We start from the raw sequence: 20,141 nt of genomic DNA on the forward strand, positions 1-20,141 counted from the left end.
GGGTGTTGCATGCATCAGTCCAAAAGAAGTTAAATAAAAAGCACCCATCCATAAAAAAAAGTGTCTCACACGGCTCCGGGGGGTGAACAAAGGCTTCCTGTAGCAAATCGATGCGTTTTTGTAAGAAAAATATCCATATTCAAAACGCAATAATCCCTTTAATGTAGCTTGCGCCAGCAGTCCTACACGGAAGCAGCTCCGGGCGAATGACGTATGAGTTCAGCGTTCCATTCAATGCCATCCATTGAAGGGGAGTGTGGTCCATTACAAGGGTAAAGGATCACCCGTAAGGAGGTAATAGTGAATACCAGGACTGCCCATTTCCTGGGCTTCTCATTCCACAGCTGCGTAATTGTTCTCTGCCGGGGACAGTTTCCGACTTAAAAAGAGAACAGGATGTTCACCCCAGAACTCTTGGGAAAGTACAGCTCCAAGAACATAACTGGGTGTGTCCGTCTGATCAAGGGCAGGGTGAAGTCAGGTGTGTGGAGGACAGGCTCAACGATCAATGTGTTCTTCAGAGACGCTTTTTCCACTGCCAGTGACCACTGAACCTTCTCAGGCTGTCCCTTCCAGGTCAGGTCGGTTAGTGGGCAGGCTAGAGAGGAGAAGTGAGGAATAAAATATTGATAATATCCTGCCAAGCCCGGAAAGGCATATACCTGGCTCTTGGTAGTGAGCAGTAGACTACCACAATCTTGTCCTACTGGGGTTTGATGGGGTTGGCTGTGAGTCCAGCCCTCCTGAACTCCAACAAGACCTTCTGATGATTTGTGAGATATTCCTCCCAGCTCTCTGTGTGGATGACAGCATAATTGAGGTTAGTGGCAAAAGTGTGATACGGTTGGAGAATGATATCCATCATCTACTGGAAGGTGGCTGGCTGAACCACCAGGCCTTCCCTAGCCATTCGATAAGTTCATCCACATGAAGCATGGGATACCCATCGAAGGTGGAGACCTCGTTTAGTTTCCTTAAGTCATTACAGAACTGGAAGGTGCAGTCAGGTTTAGGGACCATTGCAATGGGGATGAATCAAAGGCTGTAAGGCTCTTTGATGATTCCAAGCTTGTGAAACTGTCACATAAGACACATGTTTTAACCTGCCCAATATATTATAATGGTTTTATCTATATTGGAGTTTTAATAGGTGTACATGTTATCTTCCTCTTATCTATTTTATCTTCCTCCTTATCTATTTTATGTGTATGTCTTTAAGTGATCTTGGGTCAGCCTGTCATGTGATCAGTCAGAAATAGGAAATGGACAGCATAAAAGAGCAGCATGCCAAACAAACAGGGTCGCTAACACAATGACCCATTGTTGGAACCAATGGACTCTATGCTTTAAACACCCTGTTTTATAGTGTTGTTTTAAGTTCAGTGTGGAGATTGTAATGTAACTGTGGCCAACTTAACTATAGGAATTTAATTGAAAATTAATGTGGTGTGTCGTGTACCAGGGTAATTATTAGTTCATTTGGTTAAGAGTTATTGTCCAGTGAACAGTAAGCCTTGAGGTGGAATGCCCGCGAGTGGATCCGGCAACATTCCGTAGGCAGTGTCAAAAACACAGGAACAGACCATCTCGGAAGCGCTAAGTACGCTGGCACGGTCAACTCTCCGTCGACCATGCCAGACAAACGCTCCGCAGTATGCACCAGGAACAAATGCTCTAAAGTCTGGGCAAGGAAGATCCGACAGAGTGGCAAGTAATCCCTCTTTTGGTGCTGTACTACTCAGTTTAGCAAAACCAGCATGCATTTGATTCCAGCTTGCCCAAGACTCGACTCGGCGGCGGCCTCTATTGTTGTCTGCACTCTCACAACTCAACATTTCACTGTTACCCTTTTCTCTCACTGCTTCCACTTCCTCTTATCTGGTTATTTACACTCATGATCTTCCATGTCTTTCTCCCAATTGGCTCTTGCGTTTGACAATTAAAACTGTATGGTTCATCCCGAAACTGTCACAGTAAATACACTTAGTTAATTCACTTTATAACTCTTGTATGTCTCATCATTTGAAACACTCCCAACCTCTTACAGCTTAATCTGACCCAATTTTAACAATTGTAAAATCTACCAATAGGGCCAATTGTTACAAGCTTGAGCATTTTCCAAACTTCCTCCTCAATAGCCTGTCTTTGAGGCTCTGGGATTCTGTAGGGCTGCTACCTACTTGCGTTTTGCCCGGGTTCTCTGAGAATATATCATTGAACTTGTGAAGCAGGTGTTTGAGGTCATTTGGTTTGCTGAAAAAACTAAAGACCACCTGGATAATATAACACAACAAAAAGTAGATAGAGCACAAAGAAAACCGGCAAAGGCATGAGGGAAGAGGGCACAATAAATATGGAGATAGCACACAAGAAACAGGTGAAAACAACAAGATAAATAATGACTAGACAAAGATTAAACAAGGGAGTGTGGTAAACAAGGAGGCATGACAAGGTAAGCACATGCCCAACATAAACAAAGACAAAGCCATGTGTTCACACACAAAACAAACAGAGAAACATTAAGGATGTTGGAGAGAGCTGGAGCAAGAACGGCTTCCCCAACAGGGAATAAGCTGCTTAAAAGTGGACGACTACTGTTTTGCCCAAAAGACACAGCTGGGTTAGTCATACATGCTGCACACAGCTGCTTCCAGGGTTTCGATAACCCAAAAAGAAAGCGAGCCGAAAACAATGCACTTTCAGTTTAAATTCCAACCATGCATGCAACTGGCAGTGCCCTCAGGTGCAACTCGAGTGTGCTTAATGCCCAAACACTTAACACACTTAACGTGTGTATCTGTCACTCAGTTATAAAATGATAACCCAGTGGCATACACTTCCAAAATGGCATTGTGTTCACCACAAGGTCACTGAGAATGAAAACAATCTACAAGAAAAACTCTATATCACAGGTGAGATGAATCGCTTCCTAAAGAACAAATATAAATAGTGATGGCACTGGTGTTTCTTACAAGGTGCTGGTGATGCAGTTAAACTGATTTGTTTCTATACTGGCTTCAGTCAATCTACACACCTAGGGGGTGTTTCCCATAGCGTCAGCCCTGGGGCAGCGTTGATTGAACCTATGAAAGGGAATGTTTAAATCTTCAAATTCTAATTTTGGGGTGAACTATCCTTTAAGTTTAACAGGTTGGAGGACAATACATGATATAATTGAATGGGGGGGGTTCATTGAAAGTATATGCCCAAGATGTCCAATATGTTAAATTATTATCATGCTACTGGCTGAACAGGGATTTACAGGTGTTATTTTTGGTAGAATTTTGACCATCAGTCAAGTAACCTGTCCTGTGTTGGCATCTGTCAAATTTAGCTACCTTTTTCCAAGGCTCATTGGAAAAATGTGCCTGTGGTAACATTTCTCCAAAATGAATACTTTGGTTCTTGCATGTTTTGTGACATTTTCAAAGTCAAATGTCCAATGAGTACCACTAAAACAGATGAACATGAATCTGGCAATGTTTTATTACATTGGTTGTTGAATGCATTTTGGATGTTTGGAACTGAAATGTCTAGTGAGTGGTGCTAAAAGGTTAATCCTCTGTCACGTTTGAAAATAACATACCACCTACACTAAACCCTGCCCTAAACCTAACCAATAGTGTTAACAAAAGCAAACGTGACATAAAAACCATAATGTAATTACGCTAATTTAATTTGCATCTACAAGTCTTTCACCTGTTTCATACCTGAGCTCTCTGCACTGCAAGTGGAATGCTGTACCAGGTGAGCTATTAAGCAAGTTTACTACATTACAATAGCCATAAATATGAAGCTACTTTTGCGATGCAAATGTCAAAATGTATTAGTCTACAAATCATGACCTATGGTAAGTGTTTTGAGGTCATAACGTAGAATTGTGCAAGTATTTTGCAAAAATATATATCAGCATTTCTGTATTCATTTACGTTTAAGCTGTCTAATTATTGATTGACAATGCAAGGATACAGATAAATGTTCTAATGGGAAGAGATCATAATACTTGTAATACTGTGTGCTAATGCACTTTGCCACAAGCCTATCTTATTGTGCACTTAACAGCTGCACTTTGATTAATGGACTATACAAGCTACAATTATATTTGAGGATGTATAGATGTGATACAATACTAATGAGTTTATTCTAGTGGCTCTGAATGTTAGACTGGCCCTGATATTTTTTATATTTACTGTATAATGAGATTTCATTATTTATTGATATTGATATTTGCTGATTTTCTCTCAAATTCTTCTGAACACTTCTGATGATCTCCATTACAGGGATATTTCACCTAAAAATTAAAATTCTGTCTTCATTTCAAACCTGTATGATTTTCTTCTGTGGAGCACAAATGAAGATCATTTGAAAAATGTCTCAGTGTTCTTCAGATTTAGAACAACGTGAGGGTGAGTAAATGATGTCAGAATTCAAATTTTGGGGTGAACTATCCTTTAAGTTTAACAGGTTGGAGGACAATACAGGATATAATTACATGTTACAGATATGATGAACTGGTAACTGAATAGGATTATTATTGACATTCTCCATGCAACACACCAAATAAGCATAATGATAGTTGCGTGCAATACTTTCTGGAACTGGGTGGCCAGGCAGACTGCCTGGCAGATGATTATAGGGAATCACACACATTACACACAAATGTTCAATTGTGCAAATGGCATACTGAAACCTACTTTTGACTTTTTTTTTTTTTTACTTTTGAGTACTTTTTGAGGCTCTCAAGAAAGACTATTCATATTCCAGTAAAAAAAAAAAGGACAAGTGTCCAGTTGTGATGTCACATTTGATGTATGGACACAGAAAGCATAATTAGCAGATGGGATGTCTGTTTAAAGGGCATCCCAAAGTCAGACAATCATTCTTTTGATCACTCCTTCATAGATATAGTGTCTGAAAATTTAGCTTAAATGTATTAAATCACAACAGTCCTAATAGGTCCCACTGGCATGTTTGTTTAAGTGTCTGGTCATCTCACATTATATCTGCAGAATGTGACAGGATATTGTCTGGCACTCAACTAAATGTCTTTAGGAAATCTACAAAGTCCCAGCAGACTTGGACTCCTTCAGTCCTTAATTGTTAAGAGTTTGAGGAAATGTACTCTGGGTAATAAAGATGTACACCACAGACATGACATAATAATTCTTAAGACCTAAGGAAGGAATGATTTGTGTACAGTAAAGTTGACATTGTGCCCCTTTCCTGACTGTGTTATTTGATTAACTGCTGTGGATGTAAAAAGGACACTATTTCTCTCTGTGGTCAGTGTCTTGCTGTAAATCCAAGGAGCACTTGCTCAACTAATTGTTTCTTGAGAAATCACACATCTCAGCCTCCTCCATTTCAGCTATCTATAGACATAATGGAAGCACTGATGTATTCTGATAGTATCTGGTGTATAAACAGAATAACTGATAAAGATGTATCAACAAAACAGCATATTTTATTTATAGTATACACATAGGAATCCATCATCTCTGAGTGCTATAGCTGGCAGCATTAATGCTTTTTATAATAATTAACTGAAGATTAATCTTTGTGTAGATCCTTTGTGGTCATTTATTCCTGATTATTGTTGCTATTCATCACTTAAGTGATTCAAATGACCAAAGTAAAGTTCGTTTACAGTCATCTAAAAACCTCACATGTCCAAACATCAGGGATGTTATGATGAATGAGTTAATCGTTCATATCTTTTCACACTTAAACTTTGCATTGACTCCCTATCTAAATATGGACACTAATGTGATAAGCCGGTTTTAGGTTTCACTGAGAATTGAATTGAATCGACTGCTATTAGATAGTTCAGTGGTTGTATGATATATTAATATAATTAAGGGAACACCTTTCTTCTGTCTACGATCACGCTCATTATACATACTGTAAATGAGACTGTATACACAAATGGAGAGTTTTACACTGAACATGTTGAACATTTGTTAATCGTGGTTAATGTTAATTGCTAAATGTACAGTCATACATCATGTACATCATTTTGTTTAAGAGATACATTGATGATTGCTTTGTTATTTACAAAGGTTCTGAAAGTGACTTTGAAGCATTTGTTCTGTGCATGAACTGTCTTAGGCCTTCCATCAAATTCACATATCATGTGGGGATCACTGATGTCAATTTCTTGGACACCTCTATATCAATTGTGGATAATCAAATAGTCTCCTCTCTTATTAGAAAAGACACAGCTAAGAACAGTCTTCTTCATGCTAAGAGTGCTCACCCAATGCCCTTAAAATGTGGTTTACCCTATAGCTAGTTTTTGAGACTCCATCGTATTTGTTCTAAGAAAGAGGATTTTAAGGCTAAAGCCCAGAGCTTCTATATGGACTTTAAATCACGGGGTTATCCTAATAAGTGGCTTGACACTGCACTTGAGAAGGTGCAGGAACAAGAAACAGGAGGAAAGAAATTTGACTATGAATAAAAGAAACAAAAATTTTTCATGTATTATTAAATCATACTGTCCACTGAGTAATGACATTAAAACTATTATCAAGAGTCATTGGCACGTTATCCAAAGTGATCCCCAGTTATTGAATGTATTTAGTTATCAACCACTCTTTGTCTCTTCCAGGAGCTCTAATTTGAGGGATAAGCTTATTTATGCTAACACCTACATCTCTTCTCCGATTACTCTTGTCGATGCCCAGGGTAATTTTCCATGTCACAACTGTACTTCCTGTACTAAGTATGCTAAATATAAATCATTTACATATCCTCATACACTAAAAACATATAAGATTAGACAATTGATCACTTGTAAGAGTACATATGTTATTTATATTATCATCTTTTCCATGTTCACAACTATATGTTGGCAAAACTATGCGTGCATTATGCACAAGAATGATTGAACACACAAGTGCCATTAGGAGACAGGATGATACATCTTCAATTTCTCGTCACTTTAAGTCTGCCAACCACTCTTTGCCTGACATGAAGTTCCTGGGCATCGAGAGGATTCTCCCTCATAGAAGAGGTGGAGATAGAGATAAGAAGTTTTCTGGATCTTTGAACTTAAATCTTTATGTCCTGAGGGTATGAATGAAGAACTAGAACTCTCTTGTTTTTTGTAAAAATTGTTATTGTCGTTACTACTTTATCTTCTTTTTTTCTCCTGCTGTGTTTGTTGTATTTGTAATGTTTGGTCATTCTTTGAAGTTGTATACTTGTAATATTCTGCTACATATATGTGAATGATCAAACTTTCTTGGAATTCTGCTTGTGATAATTGAGGTTTACCTGAGATAATTGAATTCAGCTGATTGTCTTTAATTGCTGACCTACTTAAAAGGGTGAATTTGTTTGTTAAGTGAGCACTGAAGATAGCAATATGCTGAAACGTCTGCTTGCTTGCTTGCTCGCTCGTGTCCAACTGCTTTTAATTCACATGCACTTTGCATGTTTTGCACGATGCAATTAATAAAATAAAAAAGATGTTTTTGTAGACATTTCCAGTCTTGAGTGGTTCAGTGTGCGGTTAGCCACCCTCTTGTTCATTTTCAAGTATCCTACTGGCTCTACGCACCTGCAGTACAAGGACCTATTTTTTCCTGTTTGGAGCTCTACAATTTTCTCAAGTTTTAAATGTACAGTCATGAAATAACAATGATCAGTCATTAATGAATATTGTCCTAATATATTCTGGAAAAAAATGTATTTGTTCATTTCTAATTCATGATACATAATGCATTAAATAATGTTAACAAATTGAATTGTACTGTAAAGTATATCCTGTTTTGTTTTAACTAAACTTTTTTTTCTACTGTGTAAAGTACATACCTGCCTACAGTGCGTACCCACCTACCAGATCAACTAACATTTAAATAAAATAAAAAAACATACAAAAGAACACATATGATTTGGAAAAAGCATGAAGTGGCTCTTGTCATTAGTTCACACTTGCATACAAACACCAACACAATAACCTGCAGTCATCCATGTCATCAACACAATGGATCACGTTTTTGATATTAAACACCGATGACAAGCCAGGGTATTTATAGGTGTAAGGCCTGTGTGCGTGGCAGTGAACCCAAGGACTGCAAACCATGTTATAGCATAGTGAGAAAGGCTTTAATATGCCTGTTTTCCCTCCCTTCTCCATCCTAATCCAATTGTGAAGAACTGACTTTCCGGCTTCTTGTGGCTAATGGAGTGTCAAATCACACTTCCAGCAGCTAAAAATACATGTATTCAGCACACGCTATGACGGAGAGAACAATCTAATTCAGTTTGGCTGTCTTCATCTCCAGTCAGTGTTAAGGTATGATTCATCTTCCCTGGCTATAGCAGCTTTGCCTAGATGTGTGAGGCGTCAGGGTGGCGAGGATCTGACACCTACATCTCTTCTCCGACTACTCTTGTCGATGCCCAGGGTAATTTTCCATGTCACAACTGTACTTCCTGTACTAAGTATGTTAAATGTAAATCATTTACACATCCTCGTACACTAAAAACCTATAAGATTAGACAATTGATCACTTGTAAGAGTACATATGTTATTTACATTATCATCTGTCCATGTTTACAACTATATGTTGGCAAAACTATACGTGCATTACGCACAAGAATGATTGAACACACAAGTGCCATTAGGAGACAGGATGATACATCTTCAATTTCTCGTCACTTTAAGTCTGCCAACCACTCTTTGCCTGACATGAAGTTCCTGGGCATCGAGAGGATTCTCCCTCATAGAAGAGGTGGAGATAGAGATAAGAAGTTTTCTGGATCTTTGAACTTAAATCTTTATGTCCTGAGGGTATGAATGAAGAACTAGAACTCTCTTGTTTTTTGTAAAAATTGTTATTGTCGTTACTACTTTATCTTCTTTTTTTCTCCTGCTGTGTTTGTTGTATTTGTAATGTTTGGTCATTCTTTGAAGTTGTATACTTGTAATATTCTGCTACATATATGTGAATGATCAAACTTTCTTGGAATTCTGCTTGTGATAATTGAGGTTTACCTGAGATAATTGAATTCAGCTGATTGTCTTTAATTGCTGACCTACTTAAAAGGGTGAATTTGTTTGTTAAGTGAGCACTGAAGATAGCAATATGCTGAAACGTCTGCTTGCTTGCTTGCTCGCTCGTGTCCAACTGCTTTTAATTCACATGCACTTTGCATGTTTTGCACGATGCAATTAATAAAATAAAAAAGATGTTTTTGTAGACATTTCCAGTCTTGAGTGGTTCAGTGTGCGGTTAGCCACCCTCTTGTTCATTTTCAAGTATCCTACTGGCTCTACGCACCTGCAGTACAAGGACCTATTTTTTCCTGTTTGGAGCTCTACAATTTTCTCAAGTTTTAAATGTACAGTCATGAAATAACAATGATCAGTCATTAATGAATATTGTCCTAATATATTCTGGAAAAAAATGTATTTGTTCATTTCTAATTCATGATACATAATGCATTAAATAATGTTAACAAATTGAATTGTACTGTAAAGTATATCCTGTTTTGTTTTAACTAAACTTTTTTTTCTACTGTGTAAAGTACATACCTGCCTACAGTGCGTACCCACCTACCAGATCAACTAACATTTAAATAAAATAAAAAAACATACAAAAGAACACATATGATTTGGAAAAAGCATGAAGTGGCTCTTGTCATTAGTTCACACTTGCATACAAACACCAACACAATAACCTGCAGTCATCCATGTCATCAACACAATGGATCACGTTTTTGATATTAAACACCGATGACAAGCCAGGGTATTTATAGGTGTAAGGCCTGTGTGCGTGGCAGTGAACCCAAGGACTGCAAACCATGTTATAGCATAGTGAGAAAGGCTTTAATATGCCTGTTTTCCCTCCCTTCTCCATCCTAATCCAATTGTGAAGAACTGACTTTCCGGCTTCTTGTGGCTAATGGAGTGTCAAATCACACTTCCAGCAGCTAAAAATACATGTATTCAGCACACGCTATGACGGAGAGAACAATCTAATTCAGTTTGGCTGTCTTCATCTCCAGTCAGTGTTAAGGTATGATTCATCTTTCCAGGCTATAGCAGCTTTGAGTAGATGTGTGAGGCGTCAGGGTGGCGAGGATTCCCAGCGTTTCGTAGAACTGCAGTGAAGGACAGTTGAAGCTCAATAGAGAGAATTCAAAATATGTTTGGAACAAATAAAATTATTATCCAATATGATCTGAGTGTGATCTCTTTACTTTTGCTGAGCTTAGTCAAGTGATAATATCCATCCATCCAGGGCTGTTTCTAGGCATAGGCGAGCTAGGCAGTCGCCTAGGGCGTCAAATTGGCTAGAAACGGCCCTGCATCCATCCATCCATACAACTTTATCCTCTGCAGGGTTGTAAGTAATACACTTTGAAAATGGCAAAAATCAAGCCAGCAATGTCAGTTTCTTGAATGAATGAATTTCCATGCTGATTCAGGCTAGTTCACCCATTTAACTTCTCACACAGATTTCTTAATCAGTGGAAATGTTCAAACTGGTTGGAAAAAGTACAATGAATGTATTACAAACTGTAACGTTGACACTGCTTTGATTTTACATGAAGTGTTCAAGTATTAGTGGTTTGATTCAGAATTGAATTTAAATGGCAGTTCAGTTCCTGACTTTAAATTAAATGTAAAATTTGCTAGAAGGATGCCAAATTACAAGTCAAATTTGAATGGAACAAATTTGAAAGGAGCTGGAATTAAACTGAAATGAAATTCAAAGAAATTAATTTAACTGTAATTGCTAACTTAAATGCAAAGTTTGTTTCTACAAAGTAAATGCTCACAAAGCATGTAGTCTTTAGTTGGGCACCAGCACACCATCTCATAATGTGGACAAAAACAGAACATACTGGCAACCAGTCATTCAACAGGGTCAGTTGACTCAGCTGCATTCAAAACTTTTTCCCCAGCAGTTCCCAGAATTTTTTTTCTCCATCAGTTTGCATTAAAAATTCTGTTAGTCAATGAGGGTTCCACTTTGAAAAGATCTTCCCTGAAGGATTAATACCTCGCCCAAACCACACTGCAAAGTGTGGCCCTGTTTTGTAAAAGGATCCTGTTCTAGCAGAGAGTTAATGTAATGTCAGTGTCAGTATGTCTCTCATGTGGTCTGTGACTTTCCAATAAAGTAATCTTTTGTGAGCTCTGATCACCACACAGCTCTTTCGTTCATTCTCAGGTTGCTGTAAAGTGCCCCATTAGGATCAGGCATAAACATATCCAGCTGACCAAGCAAACAAAATAACCCATTAAAAGGGACATTTTCAAATAATATTACAAGCTTTTAAAAACACTTAATGTGCAACCAGCAGAAAGAGATTTATGAAAAGATTTTACCTCTCAAATGTCAATACTCTTGCAAACTGTTGCCTGTATTACCCACAAATATGAAGACACTATTTTAACATTATTGAATGAAATATGTTTTAAAAATAAACTGAAGTCTCTTTTTTTCTTTGCAGTGGGAACTGCCATATTCATAACTATGAATGTGTTGCAGCACATGTCCGCACAGCATCATAAGAATGCGAAATGTGTTTAAAATATTTCCATTAAAAATGCAAATAATTGATTCTAGATTTTTCATGGCAGTAATTGAATGAATTGAGAAAAAAAGTCCACATACATAATGTATAAATAGCTAAATATGAGCTAATAGTATTATTTGATTTTTTCATAAATGTTAACAATAAGGTATTTTCCTTATTAACATCTATCTGAATGGGAGGAGTTTCTAATGAACTTTAATAGAAAGGTCCTGCTTATTGGGGAGTGACAGCCAAACCCCTCCCATTCTGTCTCCTCAGCATGCTTTTTCACACACAAACATATGCACACACACTCTCACACACACATCGAAAACACAGTTACACATTCACGGTCTTGCACATCTGGACAGAATGATCAATAAGGAGTCCCCATCTTCAGACCACCTTACAACAGCCTCACGCAGAGGGGTAAGCAAATAAACCTTTTATTACTATATTAATAATGGCAGTATTGTTGTGACAGAAATGTATGTATTTTGCATTTGATATTTGCTTTCTTTACAGATCATGTAAGATCAGATCATAGAACAAATGTGGCTTAAAACAATTAAGCATTTCATTAATTTTGTTATAAAATTTTATGGATTGATATGATGTCTTTGAAAACTGCTATATCTCAGTTTGTGGGCTCACATAAATAAATATATATTTATGTAATATATAATTTAAATAAACAATTGTATGGTAAGTTGTTTTGGATGACAGCACAGAAGCAGTATTAGAATGACATTAAACAGATACTGTATGTCTTTGAGTTCAAAGAACCACGTTCTTTGATCAAATTAGAAACTGAAACCGTAATATGGCTTAGTGTGTAAAAGGCTCCAGGATGATATGAGTACATACTTTTATCTGGTTGAGTAGGGTACAAAACTGAGCGTGCTCCAGACCATTTTTGCAGAAGATAACAAATCTATGATTGACAGAGTGCCTATGGCCTTGACAGTGTGTGAAAGAGTTTCCCAAATCTCACAACATGGCAAAAGTAAATATGTTTGTACTTGCACATTTTTCTTCAAGAAAGTGCTGAGAGTAATATGTTGGGGAAATCATTTAGAAAGTACAGTTTTTATTAACAGTTCCCGGGCTCAACAAACAACCCCCTTTCTCAATCAAAACACTGTAAAATTGTTTTATCAGTTAAAAAAAATGCTGTATGTCATAACATCTAAATTATTTGGTTAAAAACAAATATTAAAATTTAATATGACTGAAGCAACCCGACTACAAGGTTACATCAAGCTACCTTAAAATGTAAAGCTCACTTCAAGATTACAAGTGCACCTTTTAAGCTTTTATGAGCATGTTGGATACATGATTGTTTGATTTCTGGGTTCTTTACAGCATTGCTACATTGTTTTCTAAAGTAATTGTGAATAAAAAGTTCAAATATTTTCCTGTAAAACTTTTTGTTTGTTTGTTTGATTTAATTTGATCTTCTATTATAAAGAGTGTTCAGCTATTAGTTCGATGATGATCAAGCTTAACAGTAAGCTGGAAATCTGATACATTCATCTCTTTGTCTGTAGGTGAGGATGGCAAAAATTGCAATAGCTTTGGCCGCCGCCTTTATGCTGGCCAGCATAGCAGTCATCATTTCTATAGCAGTTGTACAAAATCATAAGAAGACTTATATATCCCGTGGATTAAAGGTAAAATTATATAATTTGAGCATACATGATACAAAGTGGAACCTATTAAACTGACCAATAAATTGGGTTCCCTTTAGAGTGTGTAGAATTAACGTATTTATTCCTGTTATTTAATAATATACAATATTATTTATTTAATAATATATTATAATATGAGGAATGTTTGTATTTTCTGTTTCTATGTAACATTTCTATTCTGTGTTGAAAAAACAAACATCAGATGTCACACATATGGGCCACTATTCATTTACAGATGAATGGTGGGTAAAATGTGGTGAAAGATTATTATAGATATAACTTGTGGATTATGCATTTTCATTATGCTTCATTTAGTTTCCTTTTACTTTTAGTGAAAACAAATACTTTTTAAAAAACACACACACACAAAAACAACTTTCAGTGGATAATCACCATTGGTGGAGTTATTTAATTCCATACAATGCTGCATCCTTAATCTTAAGAAGATCCTTTTGATGACTCATAACGTCAGTCCTTGAATATTTTCCCAACGGAAGAATGTTCTTTTGTTAGTTTCCTCCAAAAGAGCTTCAGGCGATTAGACATGTCTGTTCTTGAATCCTTCACTCAATCATGATTTAGACCATAGCAAATTGCTATTCACCAGTACATTTTGCAAAGAGTGCAAATGAATACGCTCTTTATGGCTTTGCAAGATCTTCAGAATTTGGTCTTAACATGATTACTGTAACAGTCTTTCATCACTTCTATTGCTCTCTCTCTCTCTCTCTCTCTCTCGCTCTCTCTCGTTCTCTTTCTCTCTCTCCAGTATGGTATTGTTTTGGATGCAGGCTCCTCCAGGACCACCGTGTATCTCTATGAGTGGCCTGCCGAAAAAGAAAACAACACAGGGGTTGTGAGGGAGAACACAAAGTGTCAGGTTGAAGGTTAGGAGATATATTCAAAGACATGGCTCATTCTTTATAGTGACCAAAAGCTCAGAGATACTAGTGGACCATGAATTTTGCATAGTTGGGTGTCCCGTAATGTAAAAAAATAAATAAAAATCAGGACAAATCCCACTTTTTTCCCCCCCACAATTATACTTAGCATGAAAAGCACCTTTTAAATGCATCAGATGTCAATATGCCCAGGTCTTGACTTTTTCGTCACTATTTAATGCATAATACAATATAATGCAGGTTGATGGTCAACATTATCTGAAAGCACCTCGTTCACTGAACATGTATTTGAAAGAGAAAAAGTACTTGTTATATACATAATAGATGAATGGATGAAATCTTTTATCTTAGTATACTGTAGTTCTTTACTACTCTTTTTACTAGTTCTTTACTACTCTTTTAACATAGGCAGTGATACAATAATAATGCAAATTAAAAATGTTCATATATTACAGAAAGTCATGTAATAATAAAATGTGTCTTTTCAAGGCCCTGGAATTTCAGATCTCGGTAAAAATGAGGATCAGGACAAAAAGACATGGAAAAGTTTAAAAAATTGCATGGCAAAAATAACCGAGGCCATTCCTTCCTATCGGCATAACTCGACCCCAGTCTTCCTTGGTGCAACAGCAGGGATGAGGCTTCTACAGTAAGAATGATTTTAACAAATTCCATCCCTTTTTTGGGGGGGTATTTTCTATTTATGTTCTTACATCTGTATCTCAATATATGTATGTATCAGTAGAGACATGTACTTTGATACTGAGAGCTCAGGGGGTCATACAGTGTTAGACAATAGAATATAATAAAAATAACATAATATTTGATAAAAGAAAAATTGACTTATGCACATGTTCAGAGTGTTAAAATGATGTACAGAGTTTTCAAATTATGATGTTATTTCTCAAATAACAATCACTTTTAAATAAATCAACAAATAAAATGTATAAATATATTTGCCACAAAGTTAACTTGACACTGACGCAATGCGTGCCATATCTTTGCAATATCTTTTTTACACAGTATGAAAGATGAAGAGACATCCAACGCTATCCTGAAAGACATAAAGAACTACCTTAGCTCTCTTCCTTTCAATTTCCAAAATGCTTCCATTATCTCTGGACAGGAAGAAGGCCTTTATGGCTGGATCACAGTCAACTACCTGAAGGGGAACTTCCTAGAGGTCAGTTCATGGGCATTTTATTGTGCAGAGGGGATCTCTTGATTCTTTGATATAGAACAGAATCATATTATCTTAAAGGTACAAGGAGTGTTTGGGGTACTGCAGTCATTTTATGACACAATACTGAATCTAAACCAGAAGTAGGGAAAACTGAGCTTAATTGAACTTTTAACATTTTAAACTTTAGTCTGTTTTATAGAAAAATCTTTGGAATGCCTGGGTACATCCTCATGGGGCTGAGACAGTTGGCTCATTGGACTTGGGTGGAGCCTCCACCCAGATTGCCTTTGCCACTTCTGAAGATGCCAAAGGTGAAGATATCATTAAGGTTTCGCTCTATGGCTATGAATACAACATCTATACACACAGTTTCCTCTGCTATGGGAAAAATGAAGCTGAGAAGAGAGTTTTGGCCAAACTTTCAAAGGTAGAGTATACTCATGTCATTGTCAAGTGAATTTCTGAATTAATACTTGTTCCATAAAATAGCCATATGTTTTATTTAGGATACAGTAAGTAAAACATTTTAGATCCAGACTGGATTGTTCTTTTAGATTTGCATATTAATTGTACCTGTTAGACAGGTTCTTCTTGTTTTGCTAGCATCAATAGACCAAGACATTGATCACAAAATTTGTGTAAAACCTTTCTCATGAAATCCATTATTGCTGAGAGATACAATTAAACATGTAGCTTATGCTTAACAATTCCCCAAACAACCCACGTCGATACTTGTACAGACTGCATTACCATCAGTCATTTAATAAGGTTGAAAAAGAGGGATGAATTACATTGTTTTCCTGATTTCTACCAGAAGTGTTTATACTAATTAATCACTGGACTTTTATTTTCTTTAAATGCATTATATAAAGTATTTTATCGATGAAATGTAAAACATGCAAAGCAAGCGGTCTGGATAGTGCCTGATGTGAATCCTTGGTCTGAGACTCCAGGCATAGCAGGGCAAAGGCAGGGAGGTCCATGGTGAAAGGGAGGAGGGGAAAAAATGTGCCACCAAGAACTGTTTTGATCTGATCTTCTGTTATGTAACGGGGTAGTAAGGAGTGCACGACCAAGGGCAAATCCAAAATCCAAATCCAAAATGAAGTCTTTAATAAATCCAAAGGAGGGAAACACAGGAGAAAGGCAAATACGTCCACTAACATTGACGTAACACCTAGACGAGATCGGACAAAGAACTGAGTGACACAAGGAGTATATACACTAGAACAAATGGGGGAGCTAAATGAGATAAGTGATAAACAGGGCACAGGTGAATGACATGACTAATTAAACAGACTGGGGAGAACTAATTTTAACAGTAGTTGTCTAAAACTCTGCAACATGCATTATCATGATTGCTCTCTCTCTCTCTCTCGTGTTTTTTTGTTTTTTTTCTTTTCCAGGAATCCATCGACTGGGCTAATGTGAAGCAGCCCTGTTATCCTTCTGGCTACAATATCTCCATGCTTGTTGAGGAGGTTTTTGGCAGTGAATGCACAAAGAATGATCTTCCAATGCAGTATAGCCCAAAGCGATATATTACTTTCTTTGGACAGAGTAACCCTGAACAGTGCAAAGTCTTGGTCAGGAGTATCTTTGACCTGATGTCGTGCCGGGGAGCTGAAAACTGTTCCTTTGATGGAGTTTTTCAACCATCGCTCAGTGGAGACTTTATGGTATGCATTTCTTTTTAGTTAAGCTAAGATTAGGCAACACATATTCACTATTAACTAAGAGTTTTCCCTCAATAAACTCCTAGTTAGCTGCTTATTAATAGTTAGTAAGGTAGTTGTTAAGTTTAGATATGAGGCAGGATTAAGGGATCTAAAATATGGTCATGCAGAATAAGGTATTAATATGCACTTTATAAGTACTAGTAAACAGCCAATATGCTATGCTAGTAAGCAACTAATTTATAGTGAGAATTGGTCCTTAAAATAAAGTTTACCAAAATAGTTTACCCAAAAAATTAAAATTCTGTTATCATTTACTCAACCTCATATCATTCCAAACATTTATGCTTTAATTTTGTCTGTAGAATGCAAAAGGAGAATTTTGGGAAATCTTTAAAACAAACAAACAAACTCCAAAAAGGACATAAAATTCAATGTAAAAGAAGAGCATCTGACTAGTGCACTATATTCCATGTCTTTTGAAGCCATATGGTAGCTTTGTGTGATCACAATGATGTAATGCAGCTCTCAAATCAAATATGGTGCCTTTGTGGCATAGTTGAACCTCATTAATGTCAAATGTCATTAGTTCCTGCATGTTATTGTGACCAAACGTTATAACACTTTTGCTTAGGCTTATGCAGGGTTCTACTGGACTGCTTGGGCTCTTAAAGTGGAGGGTTCAAAAAGTATGGAGACATTCGACACGAACATGAAGCAGTTATGCTCAAAGGACTGGAAAACTGTGAGTATTCGCCAACTGCATAACCATGACTAGCAGGAAAATACAGATTGGTAGGAATGAATCTTTGTGTTAGATTTATGACTGTGTAAAATAAATAAACCTACCTTTAATGTCCCCCCGAACCCCCTTTAGCTCAAGACATCCATCAAAGACATCAAAGACATCCATCTGAAGTCCTACTGCTACTCTGCAAATTATGTGCACAGCATTCTTGCAGATGGTTATAAGTTCAATGCAGACAACTGGAAAAATCTCAATTTTCAGAAACAGGTACATTAAATGTCATGTTTAGCATGAGATTAAAAAGATTGAGATTTTTCTGACCATTCACAATTTCTAGCAGAATTCTGACAGAGGTAAAAAAAAAAAAAGTATTTTACAGTTTATTTGGTTTACAAAACAAGTACTCTTATTACAAAGAAAGTCAGTCCTGTTTTAACCAGGTATATATCAAAACAGGAGAATATGTGGTTGGCAGTTTTAGTCATTAATATTATCAAGCTGCATTTAAAGCTTTTTCATATGCCGACATATTCCACACATCAAGTTGTTTTCTTCCTTTTAGTTCTGAAAAATTAATACTGCTTCATGAACAAAAGAGAAGAGTGAAATTTTGTACCATCGGATTATGCAATAGAAGCCTATGAATTAAATATTCCGTGTTCAATACAAGTTAAGCTCAATCAACGCATTTTGGCATAATGTTGATTACCACAAAAATACATTTAAAAAATCTGGTTTACAGTAAGGCATTTACAATGGAAGTGCATGGACCAGTTCAAACTTGTATAGCCACAAAGTGAAATAATTGCTTACTAACCTTTTCTGTGTTAAATGCAATGTATCTGTACATTACACATTCTCTACATACATACATACATATTACAACATTGCCATGATAACATTGTACATAAGACCCTAAACCTCAGAAATGGATAATACATTTTACAAATAATTACAAAGAAATGGCAAGTCAAACATTGAATTAAACGTGATTATACATTGCACATCATTAAACGTGATTACGCTTTTTTTTTAATATACTGTATATATGCAGTGTATGATGAATCAGGGATATTCCTTTAAATGCCTTTTCACAGTACATGCATTTCTGAGCACTTGATTTCTAAGGAACGTATATCAAGTCTTGCATGTATCAATGCATGAGTGTAATATCATACAGTATATCTGCCAAGGATATTCTCTCTATCCAAAATTCTGCAGTGAACTGGACCCCTTCTTATGTCTCTTTGTGTTTCATAGGTAAATGATACCAGTATAGCCTGGTCCCTGGGCTACATGCTTGCACTTTCCAACATGATCCCAGCTGAAGGGAAAATCCTCAAGCTACCCATAAACAACGTTCTCTTCACTGGACTCCTCCTCCTGTTCTCTGCTCTGACTATTATCACTCTCACATACCTCGTCATTGCGCTGGTGCGCTTTTGTAATTGAGGTTTTTGTACCGAGTTCCCATCAATACTGCACTGAGTTCTCATCTGTAGGACCAGTGTCCCACTTAAGGAGGTTTTGTAAACCAGGAGAGACGCTGATGTGTCAATGCAGATGTACCTGCTAGAGAAAGATTTTAATTTTAGAACCTGAAGGTCGTGAAGGTCCAGTGGTGCTAAGGTTAAAAAGAAGACCCCTGATGTGAACACCAAATGTGTTTAAAACTTGTATTCAATGTCATTCTATCAAAAAAGGGAGTGTACAGGTCTTTCTAGTCCGGGAATACAGTATTGTACTGTGGATTTGAATGAAAACACTGAAAACAAAGAAACGATTTTTGCTTATATACAGTAAAAAGTATCTACTAGGTCATGACAATGTTTTGATTGTGTATTGTATCTAATGTTTGTCTCATTCAACTGCATCATCCCTTCTGTATCTTACACATATATTTCTGCATGTGCTCTCCAGCACACATTGTCTTTGGATGAAATATGTCATAGTACTCTAAATAAATGTTATGACTGTTAATGACAGTGCAGTGAAGACTGGTGTTTATGTTTATATATATATATATATATATATATATCCCAAATTTGATGACTTGCGACTCGACATAATTAAAGAAGACTTGAGACTCGACTTAGACTTTGACAGCAATGACTCGAGACTTGACTGGCAATAAGCCAGAGACTGCGTTCAGGGAGCGCTGGATTTATAGGCTAGTATACATTAATGGAGTAATAACATAACTTACGACAAAAGAGCCGAGATGAGGGGATTTTTTTTTTTACATGATTCGTCTAGCGATGTCCGCTCGTGAAAAGCGCTGCCCTGCCCGTTTGATCGCAGCCCAGCAGACACACGGAGCGGGCATGAGAAACTTCACTGGTGCTCGCCTCATCATCACCGTGACCGCTGCTGTTAAATATTCCTCACTTCTTCTGTTTGTCC

At 36.8% G+C, this 20,141-nt stretch overlaps 2 protein-coding genes across 2 annotated transcripts in view; both read left to right on the plus strand.

Annotated features, from left to right (window-relative positions):
• The first annotated feature begins 11,851 nt into the window (after window positions 1-11,851).
• On the plus strand, window positions 11,852-19,471 carry LOC107751912 (ectonucleoside triphosphate diphosphohydrolase 3-like). Its single transcript, XM_016567683.1, has 10 exons — window positions 11,852-11,967; window positions 13,089-13,211; window positions 13,999-14,116; window positions 14,621-14,780; window positions 15,155-15,314; window positions 15,514-15,741; window positions 16,721-16,993; window positions 17,625-17,735; window positions 17,868-18,005; window positions 18,999-19,471. The coding sequence occupies exons 1-10, from the start codon at window positions 11,911-11,913 to the stop codon at window positions 19,188-19,190; spliced, it is 1,560 nt and encodes a 519-aa protein (XP_016423169.1). The 5' UTR covers window positions 11,852-11,910; the 3' UTR covers window positions 19,191-19,471.
• A 525-nt stretch (window positions 19,472-19,996) lies between these two features.
• The window catches only part of LOC107751903 (protein FAM198A-like), a 31,496-nt gene continuing 31,351 nt past the window's right edge, over window positions 19,997-20,141 (plus strand). Inside the window, exon 1 of the mRNA XM_016567675.1 lies at window positions 19,997-20,098. Within this exon, the coding sequence (XP_016423161.1) occupies window positions 19,997-20,098 (102 nt within the window). The remainder of the gene's footprint in view (window positions 20,099-20,141) is intronic.

This window comes from Sinocyclocheilus rhinocerous, unplaced genomic scaffold (genome assembly GCF_001515625.1).
Source record: "Sinocyclocheilus rhinocerous isolate Xijiao unplaced genomic scaffold, SAMN03320098_v1.1 scaffold752, whole genome shotgun sequence".
Taxonomy (NCBI): domain Eukaryota; kingdom Metazoa; phylum Chordata; class Actinopteri; order Cypriniformes; family Cyprinidae; genus Sinocyclocheilus; species Sinocyclocheilus rhinocerous.

What these genes read in the sequence shown, in the direction of transcription:
- LOC107751912 (XM_016567683.1), top strand. Translation starts at nt 11,911, where the DNA reads ATGATCAATAAGGAGTCCCCATCTTCAGACCACCTTACAACAGCCTCA. An exon ending in ATATATCCCGTGGATTAAAG is followed by an intron (nt 13,212 to 13,998) that starts GTAAAATTATAT and finishes CTCTCTCTCCAG; the next exon opens with TATGGTATTGTTTTGGATGC. An exon ending in TTTTGGCCAAACTTTCAAAG is followed by an intron (nt 15,742 to 16,720) that starts GTAGAGTATACT and finishes TTTCTTTTCCAG; the next exon opens with GAATCCATCGACTGGGCTAA.